This window comes from Trichosurus vulpecula, chromosome 7, assembly GCF_011100635.1.
Source record: "Trichosurus vulpecula isolate mTriVul1 chromosome 7, mTriVul1.pri, whole genome shotgun sequence".
NCBI lineage: Eukaryota > Metazoa > Chordata > Mammalia > Diprotodontia > Phalangeridae > Trichosurus > Trichosurus vulpecula.
Window position 1 is genome coordinate 262,334,356 of NC_050579.1, and position 25,991 is coordinate 262,360,346.

Here is a 25,991-nt window from a genome sequence, read left to right on the forward strand (position 1 = left end):
CTAACCCTCATCTAGTCTTTCTCATCATTCTTCCTAGCCCTTGTTAAAGAGGGCCTAAAAGCCAGCATTCTCTTAGTTTAGGTCCACTGTTGGGACAAAATAAGTTCAACAAATTACAAGTTATTAAGCAGTTAACAAAAGGGGGTTTACTCTCCCTAACACAGCAGAGATATGCAGCAAGGACACAGTGGTAATTAGCTCCTCTGGACATGTCTTCCTTCCCATCTCTATATGGAAATGCATTTGGTCAATAGATGAGAATATAGCGACTTTGGTGGTCTTCAGAAATCTACAAAGTTGGAGGGGCCCTAGCTCCACCCGAGTGGGGACTTTTTAAAAAATTATTTAGTATTTTATTTTTAATTTATGGAGTAATGTAAGCATTTCCATAACATAGTATAACAAAAGAAAAGATGATTGCATATGAAACTGCAAATCTATTATGTACAACTTGCCTTTTAAATATACAATAGAACTATCATGTAAATTACTTTTTTTTTCCTTTTTTTTCTTAGTGCGCACGAAGGAAGCGTGGGCCAATCAGGCTGGGACAGTTTGGTCTCCTTTCTTGGGTGTTACCCCAATCCCCAAGTCCAATGGTATGATACTGTCTCCTTATGGGTGGAAATCAATGTCCCACACTTGGGTAAGAGTAGAGTGGAACTGGTGGGACTGGGAGATAAGAGCCCTAAAGTTCTCTTTTTAATCTTGAGTTAGATGAATCTTTTTGGATGTTTGGTGCTTCTGACTTCCAGCTTCAAAAGGGAAAATGCCAACCCCACTTCAAGGGTTGCTAAAGGAAAAAACTCCGGGAAGAAAGTGACCTGAAAGGAGCAGGCAGTCTTCATCATGTTAAGCAAGAGACTTTGGGGAACTTCCTGCTGGGTGAGAAGTAGGACTCTGTGGTACAAGGGCTGTCCCACACAGGTAGCATGGGAATGGCATTGTGTGGTTTGAAGACAGGCAGAATCAACATCTCTAGTTCCTCCTTTTCCCACCTGCTTTGAGGGATGCTTTAATTCCTGCCAGCAGGAAAACGAAGAGGCTTGAGATGAGAGCACTCTTTTCTCCTCAGAGAGAGGCAGGGACTGGGCTAGAATTATATCCTATCTGTTCCCTTAAACATTGTTAGTCTAAGGGATGTAATTTTCAAGTTCAGGCTAACTTCTGATTGTTGCTTCATTAATGAGGGAAGCAGGAGGACCCTGTGCTTTATATCTAAAGCTCGACTCCTACACATACACAGCAATAATCAGAGAAACCCCTTTATCTAAATCATAGCAAAACAGAAAACACAGAGGAAATATATATAAGAGAATATATATGTATATGTAGACACACACACACACACACACACACACATGAGAATATACACTAGATAATACAGAATGAAGGAGCTCTCCTATTGGAATGAGCTTACTCAGCCTAACCAAGAAAGAGAGAGTCCTAGATCTCACCTAAGGGGAAGCTCCCCAAAGTCTGGAATACCAGTGCCTGGAGGTCATGACTGGCCTTCCCACCAAGGAGAAACAGGGCGGTAAGGCTTCCTTTCGTGTCATACAGCTCCATATGAACTTGCACACTGACAGCCATCTGCTCCCCTTCTGGCCTGGCTTTCACACACAATCTGACTGACCTGTGAAAGGTTTAGCATTCTGTGGTGGTATGGGAAAACCACACATCAGCAGAAAAGGCTACCGTGTCTCACGAGGAGACCCTACTACAGGGCACAGTTCTTAAAGGACACTGAGCACATTGACAATGGCGAATGGTCCTAGACAGTTTACTCTCTAATTTTTTAGGGGTAGGAGGGAGTGGGGTGCCTCCTGGTAAGCATGGTAAGCAAGTTAAGAATTATCACCAAAGCAGTAGTAGAAGCACTGAGGCCAGTCCTGGCTCACCTTCTTCTGCACTGCCCATCCTCTGCTTCAGTGAGATTATTCCATTCCAGTCCAGCCCAGCTGTTCTAACTCTTCTGGGCTGGACTCGACTCAGGCTTGCCCCTTGGCAGTTTAGGTTCAATATTGGAATTAAATGAGACATTCAGCAGTTAACAAATGCAGATTTACTTAGCCATAGCTGCGTAAGAATATTCAACAGGGACATGCCTCAGGACACTGAAAGCTGATTTAACTGAGTGACATGCCTCTGCCCTGAGTTGCCCATTGTGGTTCTCCAGTCAAACCTCAGAATAATTGGAGCTCTTCTTGGTTGTTTCATACTCAGGGACAAGAAAGTGATGTGCACGGCCTGAGCCTTCAGGCTCTGCCACTGATGTGACCTTGGGCAGTTACTAGCCTTTCCCAGCCTTATTTTCCTCATCTATAAAATGAGGAGGACCTTTAACAGCCCCTTTTAAGTCTATGAGTCCTGTGGAATTAGATCCCAGGACCCCAGAATAAAAGCAGGCAGCTGCTGCAGCTTCCTTCTAGGTCATTCTAAGGCAATAGTTTTTAATGCTAGGAACCCCTAAGACTTCCCTTTGTTCTGTCCCTAATACCTCTTCACCAACAGTGTTCAATGCACCCAAGGTCTTCAGTCTTTGAGAGGAAGAGAAATTGATAATGTTTGCTCCATTTGGCCAGTCACTGAGTTAGTCAGTTCCTCTAAGGTTGAAGAGAGGGAGGCCTGGGGTTGAGCAGGAAGGTCCTGATGTCTTAATTGCATTATCAGGATTTGTGCTAGCACTTGGTCTTGGAGCTGTTGTTCTCCTGTGCTTTAAAGGAGAAGATTATTTGAGAGCCTTTATTTTTCCACAGACCTACCTCATAAGGTTGTTGTGAGGATCAACTGAAATAATGTTTGGAAAATGCTTAGCACATAGTAGGTGTTCATGCTTGTTTCCTTCCTCCCCTCCATTCTCAGTAGATGTTTCAAGGCCACCAATTCTTGCTTGAGCACAAAAGAGGAAAGAGGCATCGATTGAGATAAGAGCTGAGATTCCTCTGCAAGGAACCTTGACCCATGGATCTTCCCCAGAACACAGAGTAACCATGAGGATAAGATCTTTATTGCTTGTTATAAATGTGGTTATGTGAGGTGAGTATAAATAGAGCTGGAACTGGCTAATGCTTTATTAGGCAAGCATTCCATGTCAAGCCTGAGGGACTCTGAAAATCCTGGTCATGACAGCAGGTGATGAGGTGGGGGAAGGTGAATGGGAAAAAGGAAGGGGAAGGACAGTGTCGAGGGGTTAATGTGGTTGAAAAAAAAGTTGTGTTAATAAGTAGTAATGAATACTGCTGGGACTAGGTAACTCCCTTAGAACTGCCCCTAGCATCCTATCCTAGCTTTCCCACTTAGCCTTTGCAAGAGAGGAGAGTGTTTAAGTAGCCATCGCCTGGGACTCAGCCCAATTCTAGGAGCTGAAGGCTTGGAAGGCAAATGAAGAAATGAATGGGGAGAAAGTTGAAAGGGCTCTTTGGAGCTGGAGACACAGTAGGGGTCCCCGAGCAGTTGTACATGGAGCTGTCCAGGAATACTGAGCCATATGAGTGGGGCAGGTTCCAAGGAAACCACTGGGGAGCAGCATAGTAAATTTTTGTTTTGTTTTGAAGTTAACGTTTCAGGGGGAGTGTTCTATGGAGGAGAAACTCAGGGTGTGGATCTGTCTGTGTGGTCTGTGTTAAATAAAACATGACTGACATCTCAAATGCAAGAGAAGCAGTAGCACACAATAGCAGAGGAGAAAAACAGCAGACCTGAAGTTAGAAGCCACTAGTTTGAGTCTTCACTATGCCACTGATGAGCTATATATAACCTCGGATTTTATGTCTCTGGATAAGCTGTAATAATGTTCCTCACCTGCCTCACAGGGTTATTAGGTGACTCAAGTGATATTAATGGTTGGTACTTTTGTAACCATGAATACCAAGGACTTTTTGGATGATTCAGTAAGTCCTCTGACACCAATGCCTTTGCAAGTCATAAGAATGGGATAGCAACAACAAAAATAATGTAGATATTCCAGGGCAGCATTGTCTTTCCCTTGGTGAGGAGATGTACTCCATCATTCGGGAACAGACTAGTTCTGCCATCAACCCCCCTTCCAAAGCTACTGCCTGAAAGATAAAAGCCTCAGGAGACATTCAGCTGGCTGAGGAGTATGTGCTCCATGTTGTTCCCAAGGGGCCTTGGGTTAAACCAACAGAAATGTTTCACCTTTTTGTTCTCCAGTCCCTCCCATAGTCTAGGACTATCCTACCGGGTCAGCTCCAGACCCTGTGTGTACATATGCATATGCCTGTGTATGTGCAGAAAAAGAGAAAGATCTAAATGTTCTATGTGTTTCCATATATATTTTGTCTGTCTTATTGAAACTGGGTGGGCAGAAATGTTTCACCCTAGGAGAAGCAGCCCCTAAGTGTCAGAACTCAGCAAAGACCACAATGATGTCTTCATTTAAGTGCTTCCCCTTCCCCGTTGCCCCATCGCTCCTTCCTCCCCCATTCCTCTCCTCTCTCTCCTCTGTGTGAGCAGCCAGAAGCTCCTGTCAGGTGCTAGAGAAGAAGCTGCATTGTGGGGGAACTCTGTCCCTGGGATATCGATAACACGAACACCACAATAGTAACAAACAATAATAATAATAATAAACAATAATAATAATAACCTAGCAAGGTTGCGGAGTACTTCGTGATTTACAAAGCAATTTACATACACATGATCTCCTACCAACAAAGCCCAGGCCTCTGTCCCTGCACTCACTAACAGAGGATTTGGCACTGTTACAATTGATACCATCCTTGTCTCCATGCAGGGTTGCACCTATAGGTTTTCTTCAGCTGTGAGTTTTCATACTGAGGTCATCACCACCTGTGGCCTTTGGATATGGATCTAGAAAGAGAAGGTGTTTGTGTGGGTGCTAGGCTACTGGAAGACCATTGAGGCTAGAGAGAGGTAAGGGCAGCTAAGATGCTGGAGATTAGGGAAGATTCCTCCCATAGACCCTGGGGTGAGATCTGAACCAGTGAACTAACCAGATCTGCCTCAGAATAACTCAGTGTGTTTCACCTATGTACCTAGCTGGATGTCAGAATTTCCTTGTCATGGTTTTTTATTTAACCTTGACCCATGGGTTACCCTAGGAGGACAGGAAGTATGTTGTATGCTTTCTTCCCTGTGTTCTCCACCCCACCCCACCCCTATTTATTCCCCCAGGTTAAATTATATAACAATGAATGACAAAAGCAACCTTGGAGAGACTGATACCTCAAGGTAGGCCAAGATGCAAGCTGAGGAGATTTGCATATGGATTTGGGGATGTGGGGAGAGGGCAGTCCTACCTCCTAATCTTGGTGATATGAGGGTATCCTGAGACACTGATGTGCATCAGATCTTGGGGCACCAAATATGAGAGCTACCTTCTCTCCAACAATCGCCTTTTTTGACTAATTGTCAAATGCCAGAAGCATGGGGGTCACTTAGTGCTCAGGGCCTAGAATCACTGCCCCAATTTGCCAAAGCCTAGGGACAGTTCTGCTTGACCTGAAAAGTCTGTGTCAAGGAATTTGGGGCTAGAGAAGTGCTCCTGCTTACCTTCTTTGCGGGATCAATGTGACCTAAGGAGGGCTGGAAATTACTGTAGATGGAATCCACATAAATGGAATCTTCTTGCTCTAGAGGGAGGGAGGACAAGGAGGAAGGTGGCATGATTGGGAAGGTAGACTTTTCTTTCACATTTCCTCTCCCCCATCCAGCCCAGTGCTTTTTTCTCCCACCTTCTTGCTGTCAATAGAGTCTTGGAAGCTGTGTGGGGCCCAGAGTTTTAGAACTGTGAACTGCCTTTCCTCTTTCACAGCTCTAGACCTCAGAGTCCTCTGACATTCCTCACAAATGCCTCCCTCCAGCCACTAGGAACCCAAGGAGGGCTGCTGGTGGTACCTTCACAGATGTCAAAGCCTGTATTCTGGAAGCTCCCAGGGGCTGGTCCTCCATCCTCTTCATGCCATTTATACACTTGATCCAGCCTGGCCTTCTGCCTGTTGCCAAAAATGCCAGAATGACCCCCACTGCCATCAGAAGTGGGGGCTCAGTACAATGCCCATAACATTCAGAGAAGCTGTCTATTGGGGAGATGGCCTGAAGAGCGTCCAGTCTAGCTGTGACTTCCTTCAGATCATCTTTCCTCCCAACCCTCAATGGCTATCCAGAAGATGCAGAGGATTACAGGGGCCAAAGATGAATCTAGAATTTAAGAAGTAGAGGTCAAGATGGCTTACCTTTGGATCCTCCTCTGGGACTTGTACATGAAGACAGAGAGGGCAACAATGGTGACCACCAGCACTGCCCCTAATGTTCCCACTAACCCATACACCAGGTTCTTACTGGTGCTGAGGTTACAGTATTCTCCCCAGTACCAGTGTGTATCTGTGGTCAAACACCTGTTGAATGATAGTAAAGGTAGGAGAGAAAGAAAATTTGAGTCAAGATCATGGCTACTTTCTTCTATCTCTACCCAATCTCCAGACCTGACCCATTTATCCCATGGAGAGAGGGCTGTGAAGAAGGTAAAGGTGTGTGCAAGTTCTAGGAATTAGGATATAGGAGATAAGGCACTGGTCAAGGGGCCCCAGGAAAAGGAAATGTGAGCTGGAGTGGGGATGGAGGCCTGCTGCGAAGAAAATGGGCCTAGAACAGTTTGGGAGCTATGATGTCAGGTCTTAGGGTATGACTCCTTCTGATACAGGAAGGGTTCTAAAGCTGAAGCAAGTACCATGACAGGGAGTCTCCAGTGCCTAAAATTCCTGGTGTTTTCGTTACCCAAGACCTCAAGCAGTTTACAGCATGACCCAATTCACAGGACTTATTGATCACACAATCTAGAGGGACCCTCAGCGATCATACAGTCCATTCACCTTCTTTTAGAGATGAGAAAACTGGCTTAGATCAGTTAAATGACTCCTTAGATCCACTCAGAAAAGTCACAGCAGAACCACAAGCTGAATTCATATAGTCTAATTCCAACTCTAGGGATATTTCTACTCCCACAGGGACACCCACAATGAGGGAAAGCACACGTCAGACAGAATTGCTCTGCCTCAAAGTGGTCTCCTGTACCTCCCTTGGCCTCCCTCTTACAAACACCATTACCTCAGCAATCACAGCATAAAGGCCAGTTTGGGGAGAGGTTCTGTGTACTTGTGACTTGACCTATAGTCTAGAAGTAACCTTTCCATTGCTGCTTCCCAGGCCAACTGTGGGGCCTCCCTCATTGTTCTAATATTGTTTCCTGCTCCCAGAGGTTGTTCCTATAGGGCAGGGTGAGGGTAGGGGATTGGTCCAGCTGACGTATATGCATAGTCCTCATCACATGTTAAGAATCCTTCACTAATTGCTCCCCCAACCTGTAACTCATCTAGCAAGACAAAGCCCTTTTTCCTTTTTCCCATCCATCTACCCCCACATGAGGGACAGCCTCCCCAGCTCTCTACTTCAAATCCTGCTCTTCCCCTTTTCAGAACTGCTCAGTGCTCCTCCCCTCCTTCCTCAGTTGCACATGATAGTCCTTCCATTGACTTGCCGCCTGCGTGGGATCTTTTCAGGAAAGATGCAATCCAGGCTTGTGAGGCTCACATGAGATAATGGATGTAAAGCACTTCACCAAGCCCAGAGCACTATCTAAATGCCTTCATATTATTATTGGCTCCCATTGTGGTGATGACTTCATTTGCTGAGCCTTCTCCTGCCCTCTTACTGAGTCCAAGCAAGGTTTATGGAGCAACACTGAAATGCCCTGGGAAATGTTTAACAACCTGGCTCTCTGGGGGACAAATGTAGGCACACACACTTTGAAGTTAAATCTGCAGTATTAGCCCTTTCTTAAGTGTAGAGAATCCACAGAACGATAAATTGAGCCCTGATTTGTATGTAGGAGTTGCCATTTCTGAGATATGAATGCTCACACTGAAAATTTAAGCACGTTAAAACAGTTAGAGCTGGCTCCTGGCACACTCCTGGCAGCAATTGATAATTTCTTTGCTTTTATGTTAGGGTGGTTTGGGTTTTGTGCTTTTTTCTCATTTGTGTGGGTGTGTCCTTCTTCACCTTTTGAATGGGGGCTGCCATATTCCTCCCATTCAGAATGGGAGCTGTCCAAGAAAGTGAATGTGGTTCCCTGAAGACAAGGGCCAAGTCAGGATGACAAGGGGTGAGAGAGCATTCTTACCAGTAAGAGGCTAGGACTGTTATAGATGTGACCACAGGGTTTTAGCCTACCTAGATCAAAACCTGCTCCTCTGGAAGGATAGGGGGCAATCTGGTTCAGGGAGGGCCCAGATGGGGCTAGGAGAAGGAGGGAGGTTCTTAGGAGGGCCTGGGAACTCACAAGCATCGAGGCCCTATGCGAGACCCACTCAGCTGGAACTGACACGTTCCCTGGTTGCAGTCCAGTGATGAGTTGAAGCCCTGTGTACATCTGTTAATACAGTACGGTGTTCCATCCCGGTAGTCAATGTAGAAGAGTTCCTCAAGTGCTCCAGCAGTTTCTTTGCATGTGTCTAAGGGAGAAAGTCAAGGGAATAAACAGTACAAGGGAATAAATAGTACACTCTTCCTCCAGGGTGGGCTCCAGAGCTCCCCCTAACCCTGGCCCCACCTCTTCTTTAGGCTTACATACCCTCAGGATTGTACAGAATTACAAGCTCTTCCACTGATGTCTTGCTGGGGTTGAAACATAATTGTTCTGTGAAAGAGGAAAACCAAGAGTAAATCTCCTCTTGTTGCAGGCCTTTTCTGTTGAAGGCTTCCTCTCCAACAGTGGGGTCTATGGAAACATGTTAGGAGGTGGGGAGGGGAGGGAATACAGGCTTCCTACCCTTGTTCTTCAGAACCCAGACCCTCAGTCTTCAATCAGTCCTTTGAAATTCTCTCCTTCCCAGATTTTTTCCTACATAGGTCAACCCCATTAATTATCCTCAGAACTGTTTTCTCCTTCTCCCTTAGCTCCACTGGCCCTTTTCCACAAGTCCACCTGCATCCTGGCCCTGTGGCTATTGAGACTGTCCTGGAAGGTGCTGATTTTCTAATAGTTGGGCTATAGTATCTCTAAACTTGCACGTGATATCTTTTCTTTATGTTAAAGGGAGCTTAGCATGAAGTGCTGGGCCTCAAATTAGGAAGTCCTGGGTTCAAGTCTTGACTCAGACACTTACTAGCTGTCTGATCCTGGGCAAGGCACTTACTGTCTGCCTCAATTTACTTATCTTTAAAATGGGGGTAATAATAACCCGTGCCTCCCAGGGTTATTGTCAGGGTCAAATGATAGATTTGTAATGTGCCTAGCACAGGGCCTGGCATACAATAGTTGCATAATAAATGCTTGTTCCTTCTTTCCCACATGTGCGATTTCCAATTCCTCAAAGTAGGTGAGCCCAAGTTGGGATTTAAGGACTCTGTAGTTGGGACTGTGTCTGCTTTCAGTTCTGCCCTCTGGCACCTTCTCCCTCAGAGGGGAGAGAGAGGCAGGGCCTTGCAAAAGTGATAATTTGAGACAAAGAGCTCCCTGTAGGCTCCCTTCCTTCCTTCTGTCTCAGAAAATTCAACACAATTTAACAGACATTTACTAATTGCCTACTGTGTGCAAAAAGATAGGTGATATGACATAAAGGCTAAAGGACCGAGGTGGGAGTTAGGAAGACCTGGGTTCAAATCCTGCCTCTGACCCATACTAGGTGTGAGACCACAGACAAGTCACTTAACTTTTCAGCAGCCCAGGCAACTCCCTAAGACTATATCACAAAGGAGAGGAGAATATATATCGGTGGAGGAAATTTCCACACTGGGAGTTCCCTACAGGAATTAGAATCACAGGTTTGGACCCAAAAGAAAACGTGAAGGACATTATGCTTAGGTGCTGGGGAAGATGCCGCCCTCCTGGAATTTACAGTGGTAGGGGAATAAAAACATGCAGAGAAGTAGGAAATACAAAATTTTGGTTGTCCATTGTTAGAGGTCTTTGTATCTTCAAGGCCTGAGGCGGGGAGGGGGAGGGGGAAAGGTTGTTAGGAAGAAGGAACCCAGCAGCAGGTTTTCCAGGGGAACTGGCTTTTGAGTTGGCTTTTAAAGGAGGGGTAAAAATTCACCAAATACAAAGGGAGAGGGATAGGCACTGACCCAGGGGCAACAGAGACAGGCACAGAGGCAGTTGGTGCATCATGTATGTAAAGACAGGGTAATGAGAAAAAAAGGTGGGTGATCAGGGTGAGACGGGGCGCTTACCTTGGCATCCTGTGCCTGTTTGCTCACTGGTGACTTTTCTAGTTGTTTCCTCTACCTTCTTTGCAATATCCTGCAATTCTGTCACGTAATCTGGGGTGTAACTTGTGGACAGGATCACATCATAGTCCACCACTATGCTGCCGTTTCTGAGAAGAGGAGAGAGGAGGTCATCTCATCAGCTTCTCAGCGCCTGAGGACCAGCCTAACAGCCACAGTGAATGTCTGCTCCCAGCTAGGTCCTCTTCCCTCTAGAGGGAACTCCCTTCATGGGGATAGGAGACAAGCTGGAACACCCTTCATCCAGGTGTCATCCAGAATTCAGACTCATGGCCACACCTTCCTTAGACTCAGCAATCTAGGTGCCATCCTCCACTCTTCATTCTCACTTACCCCAGTTACCAAATTCTGTTGTTTCTTCTTCTGCAACATCTCTCTGGTACGCCCCCTTCTCTCTACTCATACAGCCACCATCCAAGCTCAGACCTTCATCACCTCTAGCCCAGACTATTGCAACAGCCTTCTAACTGGTCTCCCTGCTTCATATCTCTCCCCATCCTGATCCATCCTCCACAGAACGACCAGAGTGATTTGCCTAAAATAAGCGTTCTGACCGAGTCTCGTCCCTACTCAATAAACTCCAGTGGCTCTCTATTTACCCCTAGAATCAAATAATGAATCCCTCTTTGGCATCTTAAGGTCTCTGTAGCTCGGTGCTTCCTATCTTTCTAGTCTTCTTATACCCTGCTTATACCCTGCATCGTGTACATGAACTGTACATTCCAATGACATACAGGCCTTCTTGCTGTTCCTCAAACACATAACATCTCCCATCAATGGGACTTTGCTCCACTGTCCCCCATGCCTGGAATGCTCCTCTACTTCACCTCTTCCTCTTAGAATCCCTGGCTTCCTTCAAAGTTCAGGAGGTGTCCCCTGGTCTCCCTTGCCTCCCACCCGTCTTCAGCTGCTAGTGATTTCTTCTCCAATGTTACCTTGTTCCCTCTCTTATGTTTACCTATTGCTACACGTTGTATTCTCCCATGAGAACATAAGCCCCTTCGAGGCAGAGGCTCCTGTGCTTTATCTTTGTATTGTCAGCAAGCACAGAGCAGACTTGTTGACTGATTGGTTCATCCTGGATGCTGATGGGAGGAGGGAGACTACTCCAGACTAATAGGACACCCATGCCGTGTAACGTCCCACCCTCCACGGCTCTGCTTCCCCAAAGATTACAGAGACTTACGAAAGCTTCTTGACGTTCACGCCAACATATTGAGAGATGTTTTGGTAAGTGATATCCATCTAAAAGGCAACAAACCACTGGGTTATCTAAATAGTCCAAATCATGGTATTCCTTAACACTCCCTCCACCCCTTTCTGTCACTCCCCCTCTCTAAAATAGCCCTACCTCTTAGTAGAGGCCTGTGAGAATGGACCTGTGTGAGAGAAGACTCTGGAAGGAAAGGGTCCAAAGCACAGAAGGACCCTCCCAGACCCCAAGGACATGGGAGAATTTATTCTATGCCTTTTGGAGAGCAATGTCTCCATGGAAGGGCAGCTGCTGCCATTACCTAACCCAGTCTCTTCCCTTTAGTCTTGTGATATCTCTAGTTCAGCTCTCCTCCTCAAGGGCCACCACCTGTCTCTTTCAAGAAGGGATCTCCCAGCACCAACACTGGGGAGGCCTGAAAAGGACGAGTGAGTAAGGGAAACCCAAATAAGCCAGGACGAATTTGCTATTCTGGTCTCCACTGATTCCTTCATGGGGTGAGAATCCAGGTCTTTTCCAGAAGAAGAATGCAATCCAGCTCTACCCCAATTATGACTCATGTTGGCTAACATCAGCTGGGCTCTCCTGTAGGAAGCAGTCCTTTTCCCCCTGTTCCAATTAATTGCCTATCTTATTCTCCACAGAAGCTATTCCAAACCTTCCTATCTCTCCTCAAGTCTCAGTGCCTTTCTCTTGATCACTCTTGGCTGAGTCTATTGAGAAAATTGAGGCCATTCTCTGTGAGCTTCCTCTTTTCCTGTGATCTTCATCTCAGAACTTGACATCACCTCCCACTCTCTCCTCCTCTCTCCATAGTCTCTGATATGCAGAGTGGCCTTCCTCCCAGCCAAGGCCAACCTCTCTACTTGTGCACCTGATCCCATCACAGCTCAGTTTCTCCAGCAAATTATATCTCTTCACTCTCTCACAAATCTCCAATCTCTCTTTATCTACTACTTTCTCTTTTACTTCTTTCAACATGCTAAAGTCTTTTTTTAAACAAAACACAACCTTCACTAGACTCTACCATCCACTCCAACTGCCATCTTATAGCCCTCTTCCCTTTCTCAGTTGAACTCCTTGAAAAATCTTTTTACACCTGCTGCCTCCTCATTCCTCATCCTTTGCAATCTGGCTTCCAACCTCATTATTCAACTGAAACTACCCTCTCAAAAATACACAGTGATCTCTGAATCACCCAATCCATGATCTTTTCCCAAGTCCTCCTCCTTTTTGACTTAACTGCTGCATTTGACACAGTTCACCACCCTCCCCTGGGTTGCTGTCTCCTCTACGGGTTTTCATTTCATTACTCTCCTTGCTTCTATTGTCTGACCATCCCTTCAGTCTCCACTGCTGGCCGCCTCTCTTCCGGAACTTCCCTATTTCTGTTGAAGACACCACCATTCTTCTAGACTGCCAGGTTCATAACCTTGGTATTATCCATGACCCCTCATTCTCCATCAACCCAAGTATTCAGTCAGTTGCCAGATCTTGTTAGTTCTATAATCCACACCATCTGTCGCTTGACCCCTTCCTTGTATTCACCCAGGTTCAGGCCTTCATCAGCCATTGGCTTCTCTGCTTCAAGTCTCTCACAACTCCAGTCTGTCCTAAACATTGCTGTCAAAGTAATTTTCCTTAAACATAGATCTGACCCTTCTGCTCCATTGGCTTTTGATTGACTCTAGGATAAAATATAAACTCCTGTATTTGAATTTTAAAGCCCTTCACAACCTGGTTCCCATCCATCTTTCAGTCTCTTTGAACACTACTTCTCTTGCTTTTGTTGTTTAGTTATTTTTCAGTTGTGTTCGAGTCTTCTTGACCCCATTTGGGATTTTCTTGTCAAAGACACTGGAATGGTTTGCCATTTCCTTTTCCAGTTCATTTTACAGTTGAGGAAACTGAGGAAAACAGAATTAAGTGACTTGCCCAGGGTCACATAACTAATGCCTAAGTCCAGATTTGAACTTAGGAAGATCAGGCCCAGCACTCTATCCACTGTGCCACCTAGTGGCCCTTCCCTTCCTACACTCTGCTATGTGACCAAATTGTTTTCGTCCCTGTTCCTTGCACAGGACATTTCACCTCCCTCTCCTTGTCTTTGCACTGTTCATTCTCCTATTCCTGGAAAGCACTCCCTCCTCACCTCCACCTCATAATGTCTCTTCCTTTAAGATGTAGCTCAAGCACTATCTTCTGCATGAAGCCTGTTCTGACCCCTCCTCCCCCATTGATAATCCTCTACCTCCTCCCAAACTACCTACTAGTTAATTAGCACATGGTAGGCACTTGTTGATTGATGGGGAAAATTAAGATAATTTGGAGGATTCTTGTTTTCTAAATGTTAAGAGGGAAAAGGCAACTTCCATGAGAAAAAGCATCAAGGTGTAAAGGAATTGAAAGTGATGCATGGCTGTTGAACTAGAAATGAGCGTGCATACTCTGAGGAACTGGCCTTCATCTGCCAGTCCTCCTCTCTCCACCCCCACCCCCACCTTACACTAGTATTCCCCCATGCCCAGCAAATCATAGTGTATGTTTGTAGATTAACTGAGAAAATACCGATAATTTGGAGGATTCTTGTTTTCTAAATAAGGGGAAAAGACAGCTTTGACATGGGAAAGCAAGAAGATATACTAGGGTTATTAACACTAAACATTTATACAGCAATTTACAATAACAAAGAAATTTTGTGTCCATGATCTCATTTGACTCTCCAAAGAACCTCATAAGCTATAATAATAACAGTAATAAAAATAATAAAAATTTAAGGTTTACAAAGCACTTGACAAAATATTATCCTACTTCTCTTCACAACAAGCCTGGTAGGCAAGTGCTTCTATTACTCCCATATCATAGCTGAGGAAAACTGAAGCCAAGACTGGGTAAGTGCTTTGCTCAGGGTCACACAACTAGTGCCTGAAGCCAGATTAGAACCCAGGTCTTCCTGACTCCTGGTGCAAATGGAAACTCATTAAAATGAAGTGAGTCATCCAGGTAAAATGGCTTATAAGTGGTCGGAACAGTTCTCATGTGAATCATCTAACTCCTGCTGCAGACCTCCTCCCACTACTCTGTTTTCCCTGAGATGCTAAGATTGAGAATCAGGACCAGAGTGAAAGACACTAAGAACTGGAGGCAGAGTCTAATGGGTCGAATTTTAGGCAAGTGACTTAAGTAAGTCACTTAACTCTTCTAGATCCCCTCTGTGAAATCAGGGAATGTATTAGATGACCTCTAAGGTTCCTGCCAAATCTAATACTCCTAGGATCCATTGATTCTGTACCTCATTTTTGAATAGTTCAACGAAATCCTTATAGGCATCCGACGATGTGTTTTCAAAGTCCGTTGTGTATTCCCAATTAGTCACAGACACTATCGCTTCCACAGTGGCATTGACCTCTTCTGGCTCTGTTGGAAATGGACTTGATTATGAGCATACCAGTTCATTTACAATGAACCCTTCCTATCCCCCATGCTTTGTGACCCTCCCCCTGAAGAATGGGGTACTTTGGTCCCTTTTCACTCCCCTGTGCTCAGCTCAGGTGTTGATGACCCAGAGATGTTTGGCTTACCTATTGGAAGGCTTTCTGAAACCATTTCACACTTAGAGCCATAGTAGAGAACAGGGCAGATGCATTTGATTCCATCCCAGGTGCCCCCATTCTCGCACACAATTTCTTTCTCCTGGCATTGATCTCCACTGTAACCAGTGGCACAGAGACAGGAGTCTCCCGATGGAGTACCTCCATTTAAGCATATCACTGAAAGAAGTAAGATACTCAATTCAGTAAGGAGAGGGGGACAACTGGAAGAAAGAGAGTGGTAGGAGGCCAAAGCCAAAGGTTTAGGAGAGACAAGGATGAGTCTTGAGGGGAAGAGAAAAGAGAAGAGACCAAGGAAAGAGATACAGACTGTGTGAGACACTGACAGGGAGAGAGAGTGTCAATGGCACTCACTCCGATTCCCTAGTACTCACTTTATACTTTCCCCATGCAAGTGATTCTGAACCCCTCGCTATTGATGTATAAATCCTATGAACCCCAGATCTGTCTGCTCCCTCCACTGTCCTCTAGAGTGCACCCTCCATTATCAATAAAGTTTTCTTAACCTTAAATTTCTTCCTTTTTCAGTCCTCTCTTTTTCTGGCCCTATGACACAGCTTCCTCCTGATAACACCACTTCCCTCAACACCATTTCTAGTACTCAAATAAAGATTCCTCCTCATTTTCTATCATTCATACATATTCCCCCACTCTCTCCTCCTTTTCTCTAGTCTCAGATAAAGAGGTGGTTCTCTTTACCAGAGCCAGCCCTCTATCCTTTTCTCAGTCTCTCTTTTTCTTCACTTCTTTGTAGCCATTGATGCTGGTGGTCACCTCTCCTGTACAGTCTGGGTTTTCGTGCCACCGCTCTCCTGGTTCTCCTGTTCCTCTGACCACTCCTCAGCCTCATTTGCTGGCTCTTCATCTGTGTCGAGCTCACTAACTATGAATGTCCCCCAAGGCACTGGCCTAGGCCCCTGTCTCCTTTTGCTTTATGCCATCTTGATCTCATCAGCTCTTGTGTGTTCAAAAATTATTTCTGTAGACATGATTTCCAGATCTGTGTAACCAACTCTGTGCCCCCTCAGCTACAGTCCTGTCTGACAACTGCTTTTAGGACCTCTCAGATTAGATGCCTCAAACTCAGTATTCCAACACAGAATTCATTGTCTAAATGTCTCTATCGCCATTGTGGCCCCACCATCCTCCTGGTCACTCAGGCTCAAAATGTCATCCTTGACTCTCAGCTCTTGTATACCCACACAGCAAATCCATTGCTAAAACTTGATTCCACCTTCACATCATGTCACCTATGTCCCCTCTTCTCCACTCTTAGAGTCACAACAGTAGTTGAGGCCTCATCACCTCTTGCCTGGAATATGGCAGTAGCCTTCTGACTGATCTCCCTTCTTCAGATCTCTCTCCTCCCAATCCATTCATCTGCCAAGATGATGTTTTTCAAGCATAGATCAGAACACGTCAGCCCTTATTCAGTGAGCTCATAACCTCTAGGAACAAATATAAACTCATCTCTTTGGCATCTGAATCTCTTCATAAACCACCCCCTTCCTGCCTTTCCAGTCTTGTTACACTTTACTCCCCTCCGTGAATGATGCGATCCAATTATATGACAGTTCGTGAAAGAGGATACTCCGTCTCCCATCTCTGCCTTGGCTGTAGCTGTCTGCCATGTCTGGGATGCTCTCCCCCTTCACCTCTGACTCTTAATTTCCCTGGCTGCCTTCAAGACTCAGCTCAAATTCTTCTTTTTGCAGGAGTCATTTCCCAGTGCCCCAAGCTACTGATACAACCATCCTCTCCCAGGTTCCTTGCCGTTAACTGTGGCTACATTGTAGATATACCTAGTTATTCATGTGTTGTCTCCCCCATGAGAATGTAAGCTAACCTGGAGCAGGGACTATTTTCGCCATTCTTCTGTTGCCCCACATAGTGTCTAGAAGACAGTAGGAGCTTAAGACTTTCTTGTTGAGTGATTGACTGAAAGAAGTGATAGACAGAGAGAAGGAGAAATCGGAAGGGAGAGGTGCAGCCCATATGGCATCTGGAAGGAGGACTAGGAAGAGAGTAAAAGGGAGAAAGGACTTTGTGAGGCCAGTTCAGGCAGAGTCACTTATGTTTTAAGAGCCATTAAAGCATTAAAGTGCAAGCCTTTGTGGGACTGGGAGGTAGAACCATAAACATTTACAAAGAAAGTTATAGAGTTTCATAGAGAAAAAGGAGGAGGGGCAATTAAATGCGATTTGAGAATAGGTGAATGTCAGGATAAAAGGATATCTAGAGGAGGCCATACCAAGGCTAATGGGGAGAAAGAGGATAACAATAAGTAATATATGATAGTCCTAGGGAGTAACACCTGGAGAGAGCCAGAGGCAGTTAAGGCAAATTAAAGTGGGAGAGGAAGTGGCCTCCAAGTGAAATTAAAGCTCCACGAACAAAGGGGAACACAAGGATGGCATTAACCAAAGAAAGGACAGAGGAAAAACAGAAACATAGAAGAGAAGGGTCCCAAAGAGGCACTTACATGGTGTGGGAGTTGGTTGGGTGGTCACTGGAGAAGTAGTGGCAGCTGCTGTTGTACCTCGGGTAGGGGTGGCAGCCGGAGTTGTCAGAGTCGTCGTGCTGCGGGTCACCGAGGTACTCTGAGGTGTGGGGCTGGTCTCAGGAAGGCCTGTGGAAGGAGTGGCTGTTGCTGTAGTCCCAGGGGAAGTAGTTGGTGCTGCTGTTGTCCCCTGGGTAGGGCTGACAGGCTCAGTGGTCCCAGATGTTGAGCTGCTGGGCTCAGTAGTACTCTGAGTTGTGGGGCTGGTGCCGGTAGAGCCTGGGGAAGGAGTAGCCGATACTGCAGTCCCAGGGGAAGTTGTGGCTGCAGCTGTTGTTTCTTGAGTAGGGGTAAGAGCCTGAGTAGTCAGAGTTGTCACTGTGAAAGGCACTGTGGTACTCTGAGCTGTGGGGCTAGTCCCAGTGGAGCCTGGGAAAGGAGTGGCTGACGTGGTAGTAACAGGTGAAGTAGTTGGTACGGCTGTTGTGCCTTGGGTAGCTGTGACGGCCGCAGTGGTCCCAGGTCTTGAGCTTCCAGGCTCAGTAGTGCTCTGAGCTGTGGGGCTGGTGTGAACAGAGCCTGGGGAAGGAGTAGCTAATGCTGTGGTATCAGGGGAAGTTGTGGCTGCGGCTGAAGTTTCCTTGGTAGGGGTAACCGCCTGTGTAGTCACAGTTGTCATAGTGAATGGCACTGTGGTACTCTGAGCTCTGGGGCTAGTCCCAATGGAACCTGGAAAAGGAGTGGCCATTCCTGTAGTCTGAGGGGAAGTTGTTGGTGCTGCTGTTGTGCCTTGGGTAGGGGTGACAGCCTCAGTGGTCTGAGTCCTTGTGCTGTCATACTTGGTGGTGCTCTGAGCTGTGAATCTGGTCGAGGTAGAACCAGTGGTAGATGTGGCCACTGCTGTGGTATCTGGGGAAGTAGTGGCTGCTGCAGATGTCCCTTGGATAGGGGTGAAAGCCTGTGTTGTCACAGTCGCTGTGCTGTCAGACTCCATGGTATTCTGAGCTGTGGGACTAGTCGAGGTGGAGGCATCGGAAAGTGTCACCTTTGCTGTGGTGACTGCTGCAGATATATCATGGGTTCCTGCGACAATAACAGTGGTCAGAGTTTTCATGCTTTCAGACTCAGTGGTGTTCTTAGCTGTGGGGCTGTTTGAGGAGAAGCCTGGGGAAGGTGTGGCCATTGTTGAGGTTCCTGGGGAAGTAGTGGCTGCTGGTGTTGCACCTTCAGGAGGGGTGACAGGCTGGTTGGTCACAGTTGTTGTATTGTCAAGCTCGGTTGTACTATGAGATAAAGGGCTGTTTGAGGAGAAGCCGAGGGAAGGTGTGGCCAATGTTGAGGTCCCCGGGGAACTACTGCCAGCTGCTGTTGTACTTTGAGGAGGGGTAACAGCCTGAGTGGTCACAGATGTTGTACTTTCAGATTCTGTGGTACTCTGAGCTGTAAAGCTACTCGAAGTGGAGCTACGGGAAGGTGTAGCTTTTCCTGCGCTCCCTGATGAAGTGCTGGCTGCTACAGATGTCCCTTGGGTTGGGGTCAGAGCCTGGGTTGTCAGAGTGGTTGCGATTTCCAAATCAGTAATACTCTGAGTTGTGGAAGTTGTGGAATGTGTCCCAGTGTAAGTAAAGGAAAGTGTTTCTGTTGCTGAATTCCCTAGGGAAGGAGTGACATCTGCTGTTGTACTTTCAGTAGGGGTAACAGGTTGGGTTCTCACAGTTGTCATGTGGTCATAGTGGGTGGTACTCTGAGATGTGAGGGTATTTGAGGTGGAGCCAAGGGAAGGTGCAGCTGTTGCTGTAGTCCCTGAGGAAGTAGTGGCTGCTACAGATGTCCTTTGGGTAGGGGTCAGAGACTGGGTTGTCAGAGTGGTTACGCTTTCAGACACAGTGGTACTCTGAGCTCTGGAAGTTGTCTCCGTGTAACGAGAAGAAGGTGTGGATGTTGGTGAAGTCCCTGGAGAAGTAGTGGCAGCTGCTGTTGTACTTTCCAGAGCAGTGACCGGCTCGGTGCTCACAGTTGTCGTGCTGTCAGAGTTGGTGGTACTCTGAGTTGTGGGGCTAGTCGAGGTGGAGCCAGGGGAAGGTGTAGCTGTTCCTGTGGTCTCTGAGGAAGTAGTGGCTCCCACAGATGTTCCTTGGGTAGGGGTCAGAGTCTGGGTTGTCAGAGTGGTTGTAATTTCAGACCCGGTCATGCTCTGAGCGGTGGAAGTTGTCTCCATGTAACCAGAGGAAGGTGTGGACGTTGGTGAAATCCCTGGGGAAGTATTGGCAGCTGCTGTTGTACTTTCTGGAAGGGTGACAGCCTGGGTTCTCACAGTTGTCGTGCTGTCAGAGTTGGTGGTACTCTGAGTTGTGGGGCTGTTTGAGGAGAAGCCTTGGGAAGGTGAGGCCGTTGTTGAGGGCCCTGGGGCAGTAGTGGCAGCTGGTGTTGTACTTTCTGGAAGGGTGACAGCTTGGGTGTTCACAGTTACTGTGCTTTCAGACTCAGTAGTAGTCTCAGCTGTGAGGCTAGTCGAGGTGGAGCCAGGGGAAGGTGTAGCTGTTGCTGTGGTCCCTGAGGAAGAAGTGGATGCTACAGACGTCCCTTGGGTAGGCGTGAGAGCCTGGGTTGTCAGAGTGGTTGTGATTTCAGACTCGGTCATACCCTGAGCTGTGGAAGTTGTGGAAGTTGTCCCAGTGTAAGCAGAGGAAGGTGTTTGTGTTGGTGAAGTCCCTAAGAAAGTAGTGGCAGCTGCTGTTGTACTTTCAGTGGGGGTAACAGACTGGGTGCTTACAGGTGTCATGCTGTCAGAGTGGGTGGTACTCTGAGTTGTGCGGCTGTTTGTAGAGAAGCTTGGGGAAGGTGAGGTCATTGGTGAGGTTTCCGATAAAGTCGTGGCAGTTGCTGTTGTTCTTTTCGTAGTGGTGACACCCTGGGTGGTCCCAGTTGTTGTGCTTTCAGACTGTGTGGTACTGTGAACTGTGAGGCTAGTCCAGGTGGAGCCAGGGGAAGGTGTAGCTGTTGCTGTGGTCCCTGAGGAAGTAGTGGCTGCTACAGATGTCCCTTGGGTAGGGCTCAGAGCCTGGGTTGTCAGAGAGGTTATGCGTTCAGATGCAGTGGTACTCTGAGCTGTGGAAGTAGTCTCCATGTAACCAGAGGAAGGTGTGGACGTTTGTGAAGACCCTGGGGAAGTATTGGCGGCTGCTGTTGTACTTTCTGGAAGGGTGACAGCCTGGGTGTTCACAGTTATTGTGCTTTCAGGCTCTGTGGCAGCCTGAGCTGTGAGGCTAGTTGAGGTTGAGCCAGGGGAAGGTGTAGCTGTTGCTGTCGTCCCTGAGGAAGTAGAGGCTACTACAGATGTTCCTTGGGTAGGGGTGAGAGCTTGGGTAGTCAGAGTGATTGGCCTTTCAGACTTGGTGGTACTGTGCGAGCTAGGACTAGTCCGAGTGTAACCAGGAGACGGTGTGCCTGCTGAGAAAGTCCCAGGGAAAGTAGTAACAGGATCAGTTCTCAGAGTTGTCGTGCTGTCAGATTCAGTGGTACTCTGAGCTGTGAGGGTAGTCGAGGTGGAGCCAGTGGAATGTGTACCTGTTGGTATGGTCGCTGAGGAAGTAGAGGCTGCTACAGATGTCCCTTGGGTAGGGCTCAGAGCCTGGGTTATCTTAGAGGTTATGCTTTCAGATGCAGTGGTACTCTGAGCTGTGGAAGTTGTCTCCATGTAACCAGAGGAAGGTGTGGTTGTTGGTGAAATCCCTGGGGAAGTATTGGCAGCTGCTGTTGTACTTTCTGGAAGGGTGACAGCCTGGGTTCTCACAGTTGTCGTGCTGTCAGAGTGGGTGGTACTCTGAGATGTGGGGCTGTTTGAGGAGAAGTCTTGAGAAGGTGTGGCCGTTGTTGAGGGCCCTGGGGCAGTAGTGGCAGCTGGTGTTGTACTTTCTGGAAGGGTGACAGCTTGGGTGTTCACAGTTACTGTGCTTTCAGACTCAGTAGTAGTCTCAGCTGTGAGGCTAGTCGAGGTGGAGCCAGGGGAAGGTGTAGCTGTTGCTGTGGTCCCTGAGGAAGTAGTGGCTGCTACAGATGTTCCTTGGGTAGGGTTCAGAGTCTGGGTTGTCAGAGTGGTTGTAATTTCAGACCCGGTCATGCTCTGAGCTGTGAAAGTTGTCCTATTGTAAGCAGAGGAAGGTGTGGCTGTTGGTGAAGTCTCTGGGGGAGTAGTGTAAGCTCCTGTTGTACTTGCAGTAGGGGTAACAGGTTGCGTTCTCAGAGTTGGAATGCTGTCAGACTCAGTGGTACTCTGAGCTGTGAGGGTTGTTGAGGTGGAGCTAGGTGAATGTGTAGCTGTTCCTGTGGTCCCTGAGGAAGAAGTGGCTGCTACAGATGTCCCTTGGGTAGGGGTGAGAGCCTGCGTTGTCAGAGTGGTTGTGATTTTAGACTCGGTCATACCCTGAGCTGTGGAAGTTGTGGAAGTTGTCCCAGTATAAGCAGAGGAAGGTGTTTGTGTTGCTGAAGTCCCTGGGAAAGTAGTGGCAGCTGCTGTTGTACTTTCAGTGGGGGTAACAGGCAGGGTGCTTACAGGTGTCATGCTGTCAGAGTGGGTGGTACTCTGAGGTGTGGGGCTGTTTGTAGAGAAGCTTGGGGAAGGTGAGGTCCTTGGTGAGGTTCCCGATAAAGTCGTGGCAGTTGCTGTTGTTCTTTTCGTAGTGGTGACACCCTGGGTGGTCCCAGTTGTTGTGCTTTCAGACTGTGTGGTACTGTGAACTGTGAGGGTAGTCGAGGTGGAGCCAGGGGAAGGTGTAGCCGTTGCTGTGGTCTCTGAGGAAGTAGAGGCTCCCACAGAGGTCCTTTGGGTAGAAGTCAGAGCCTGGGTTGTCTGAGTGGTTATGCTTTTTGATACCGTGGTACTCTGAGCTGTGGTAGTTGTCCCAGTGTTAGCAGATGAAGGTGTGGCTGTTGTTGAAGTCCCTGTTAAAGTAGTGGCAGCTGATGTTGTGCTTTCGGAAAGGGTCATAGCCTGGGTGGTCAGAGTTGTGCTTTCAGACTCTGTGTTACTCTGAGCTGTGAAGGTAGTCAATATGGAGCCCGGGGAAGGTGTAGCTGTTGCTGTGGTCCCTGAGGAAGTAGTGGCTCCCACAGATGTGCTTTGGGTAGGGGTGAGAGCTAGGGTTGTCAGAGAGGTTGTGATTTCAGACCCGGTCATGCTCTGAGCTGTCGAAGTTGTCTTATTGTAAGCGGAGGAAGGTGTGGCTGTTGGTGAAGTCTCTGGGGGAGTAGGGTAAGCTCCTGCTGTACTTGCAGTAGGGGTAACAGGTTGCGTTCTCAGAGTTGGCGTGCTGTCAGACTCAGTGGTACTCTGAGCTGTGGAAGTTGTCTCCATGTAACCAGAGGAAGGTGTGGACGTTTGTGAAGTCCCTGGGGAAGTATTGGCAGCTGCTGTTGTACTTTCTGGAAGGGTGACAGCCTGGGTGTTCACAGTTATTGTGCTTTCAGGCTCTGTGGCAGCCTGAGCTGTGAGGCTAGTTGAGGAAGAGCCAGGGGAAGGTGTAACTGTTGCTGTCGTCCCTGAGGAAGTAGAGGCTACTACAGATGTTCCTTGGGTAGGGGTGAGAGCTTGGGTAGTCAGAGTGATTGGCCTTTCAGACTTGGTGGTAGTGTGAGAGCTAGGACTAGTCCGAGTGTAACCAGGAGACGGTGTGCCTGCTGAGAAAGTCCCAGGGAAAGTAGTAACAGGATCAGTTCTCAGAGTTGTCGTGCTGTCAGATTCAGTGGTACTCTGAGCTGTGAGGGTAGTCGAGGTGGAGCCAGTGGAATGTGTACCTGTTGGTATGGTCGCTGAGGAAGTAGAGGCTGCTACAGATGTCCCTTGGGTAGGGCTCAGAGCCTGGGTTGTCAGAGAGGTTATGCTTTCAGATGCAGTGGTACTCTGAGCTGTGGAAGTTGTCTCCATGTAACCAGAGGAAGGTGTGGTTGTTGGTGAAATTCCTGGGGAAGTATTGGCAGCTGCTGTTGTACTTTCTGGAAGGGTGACAGCCTGGGTTCTCACAGTTGTCGTGCTGTCAGAGTCGGTGGTACTCTGAGATGTGGGGCTGTTTGAGGAGAAGTCTTGAGAAGGTGTGGCCGTTGTTGAGGGCCCTGGGGCAGTAGTGGCAGCTGGTGTTGTACTTTCTGGAAGGGTGACAGCTTGGGTGTTCACAGTTACTGTGCTTTCAGACTCAGTAGTAGTCTCAGCTGTGAGGCTAGTCGAGGTGGAGCCAGGGGACGGTATAGCTGTTGCTGTGGTCCCTGAGGAAGTAGTGGCTGCTACAGATGTCCCTTGGGTAGGGGTCAGATCCTGGGCTGTCAGAGTGGTTGTAATTTCAGTGCCCGGTCATGCTCTGAGCTGTGGAAGTTGTCGTATTGTAAGCGGAGGAAGGTGTGGCTGTTGGTGAAGTCTCTGGGGGAGTAGTGTAAGCTCCTGTTGTACTTGCAGTAGGGGTAACAGGTTGCGTTCTCAGAGTTGGGATGCTGTCAGACTCAGTGGTACTCTGAGCTGTGAGGGTTGTTGAGGTGGAGCTAGGTGAATGTGTAGCTGTTCCTGTGGTCCCTGAGGAAGAAGTGGCTGCTACAGATGTCCCTTGGGTAGGACTCAGAGCCTGGGTTGTCAGAGAGGTTGTGATTTCAGACCCGGTCATGCTCTGAGCTGTGGAAGTTGTCCCAGTGTAAGCAGAGGAAGGTGTTTGTGTTGCTGAAGTCCCTGGGAAAGTAGTGGCAGCTGCTGTTGTACTTTCAGTGGGGGTAACAGGCAGAGTGCCTACAGGTGTCATGCTGTCAGAGTGGGTGGTACTCTGGGTTGTGGGGCTGTTTGTAGAGAAGCTTGGGGAAGGTGAGGTCATTGGTGAGGTTCCCGATAAAGTCGTGGCAGTTGCTGTTGTTCTTTTCGTAGTGGTGACACCCTGGGTGGTCCCAGTTGTTGTGCTTTCAGACTGTGTGGTACTGTGAATTGTGAGGGTAGTCGAGGTGGAGCCAGGGGAAGGTGTAGCTGTTGCTGTGGTCTCTGAGGAAGTAGTTGCTCCCACAGATGTCCCTTGGGTAGAGGTCAGAGCCTGGGTTGTCTGAGTGGTTATGCTTTCTGATACCGTGGTACTCTGAGCTGTGGAAGTTGTCCCAGTGTTAGCAGATGAAGGTGTGGCTGTTGTTGAAGTCCCTGTTAAAGTAGTGGCAGCTGATGTTGTGCTTTCGGAAAGGGTCACAGCCTGGGTGGTCAGAGTTGTGCTTTCAGACTCTGTGTTACTCTGAGCTGTGAAGGTAGTCAATATGGAGCCCGGCGAAGGTGTAGCTGTTGCTGTGGTCCCTGAGGAAGTAGTGGCTCCCACAGATGTTCCTTGGGTAGGGGTGAGAGCCTGGGTTGTCAGAGAGGTTGTGATTTCAGACCCGGTCATGCTCTGAGCTGTGGAAGTTGTCTCCATGTAACCAGAGGAAGGTGTGGTTGTTGGTGAAATTCCTGGGGAAGTATTGGCAGCTGCTGTTGTACTTTCTGGAAGGGTGACAGCCTGGGTTCTCACAGTTGTCGTGCTGTCAGAGTCGGTGGTACTCTGAGATGTGGGGCTGTTTGAGGAGAAGTCTTGAGAAGGTGTGGCCGTTGTTGAGGGCCCTGGGGCAGTAGTGGCAGCTGGTGTTGTACTTTCTGGAAGGGTGACAGCTTGGGTGTTCACAGTTACTGTGCTTTCAGACTCAGTAGTAGTCTCAGCTGTGAGGCTAGTCGAGGTGGAGCCAGGGGAAGGTGTAGCTGTTGCTGTGGTCCCTGAGGAAGTAGTGGCTGCTACAGATGTTCCTTGGGTAGGGTTCAGAGTCTGGGTTGTCAGAGTGGTTGTAATTTCAGTGCCGGTCATGCTCTGAGCTGTGGAAGTTGTCGTATTGTAAGCGGAGGAAGGTGTGGCTGTTGGTGAAGTCTCTGGGGGAGTAGTGTAAGCTCCTGTTGTACTTGCAGTAGGGGTAACAGGTTGGGTTCTCAGAGTTGGGATGCTGTCAGACTCAGTGGTACTCTGAGCTGTGAGGGTTGTTGAGGTGGAGCTAGGTGAATGTGTAGCTGTTCCTGTGGTCCCTGACGAAGAAGTGGCTGCTACAGATGTCCCTTGGGTAGGGGTGAGAGCCTGCGTTGTCAGAGTGGTTGTGATTTTAGACTCGGTCATACCCTGAGCTGTGGAAGTTGTGGAAGTTGTCCCAGTATAAGCAGAGGAAGGTGTTTGTGTTGCTGAAGTCCCTGGGAAAGTAGTGGCAGCTGCTGTTGTACTTTCAGTGGGGGTAACAGGCAGAGTGCCTACAGGTGTCATGCTGTCAGAGTGGGTGGTACTCTGGGTTGTGGGGCTGTTTGTAGAGAAGCTTGGGGAAGGTGAGGTCATTGGTGAGGTTCCCGATAAAGTCGTGGCAGTTGCTGTTGTTC

General features: G+C 47.8%; 1 protein-coding gene across 1 annotated transcript; it reads right to left on the bottom strand.

Moving 5' to 3' along the window:
- Positions 1-5,806: 5,806 nt before the first annotated feature.
- LOC118857942 (mucin-2-like) lies at positions 5,807-25,881 on the bottom strand. The gene is made up of 8 exons (XM_036768402.1): positions 24,036-25,881; positions 17,579-23,908; positions 15,067-15,255; positions 10,216-10,386; positions 8,615-8,761; positions 8,324-8,495; positions 6,219-6,380; positions 5,807-5,978 (listed from the first exon to the last, which is right to left on the bottom strand). The coding sequence occupies exons 1-8, from the start codon at positions 25,879-25,881 to the stop codon at positions 5,807-5,809; spliced, it is 9,189 nt and encodes a 3,062-aa protein (XP_036624297.1).
- Between the last annotated feature and the right edge of the window lie 110 nt (positions 25,882-25,991).

What these genes read in the sequence shown, in the direction of transcription:
- LOC118857942 (XM_036768402.1), bottom strand. Translation starts at nt 25,881, where the DNA reads ATGACACCTGTAGGCACTCTGCCTGTTACCCCCACTGAAAGTACAACA. An exon ending in ACCTGTTACCCCTACTGCAA is followed by an intron (nt 23,909 to 24,035) that starts GTACAACAGGAG and finishes CCACTCTGACAG; the next exon opens with CCCAGGATCTGACCCCTACC. An exon ending in CGCATAGGGCCTCGATGCTT is followed by an intron (nt 6,381 to 8,323) that starts GTGAGTTCCCAG and finishes ATCATTCAACAG; the next exon opens with GTGTTTGACCACAGATACAC.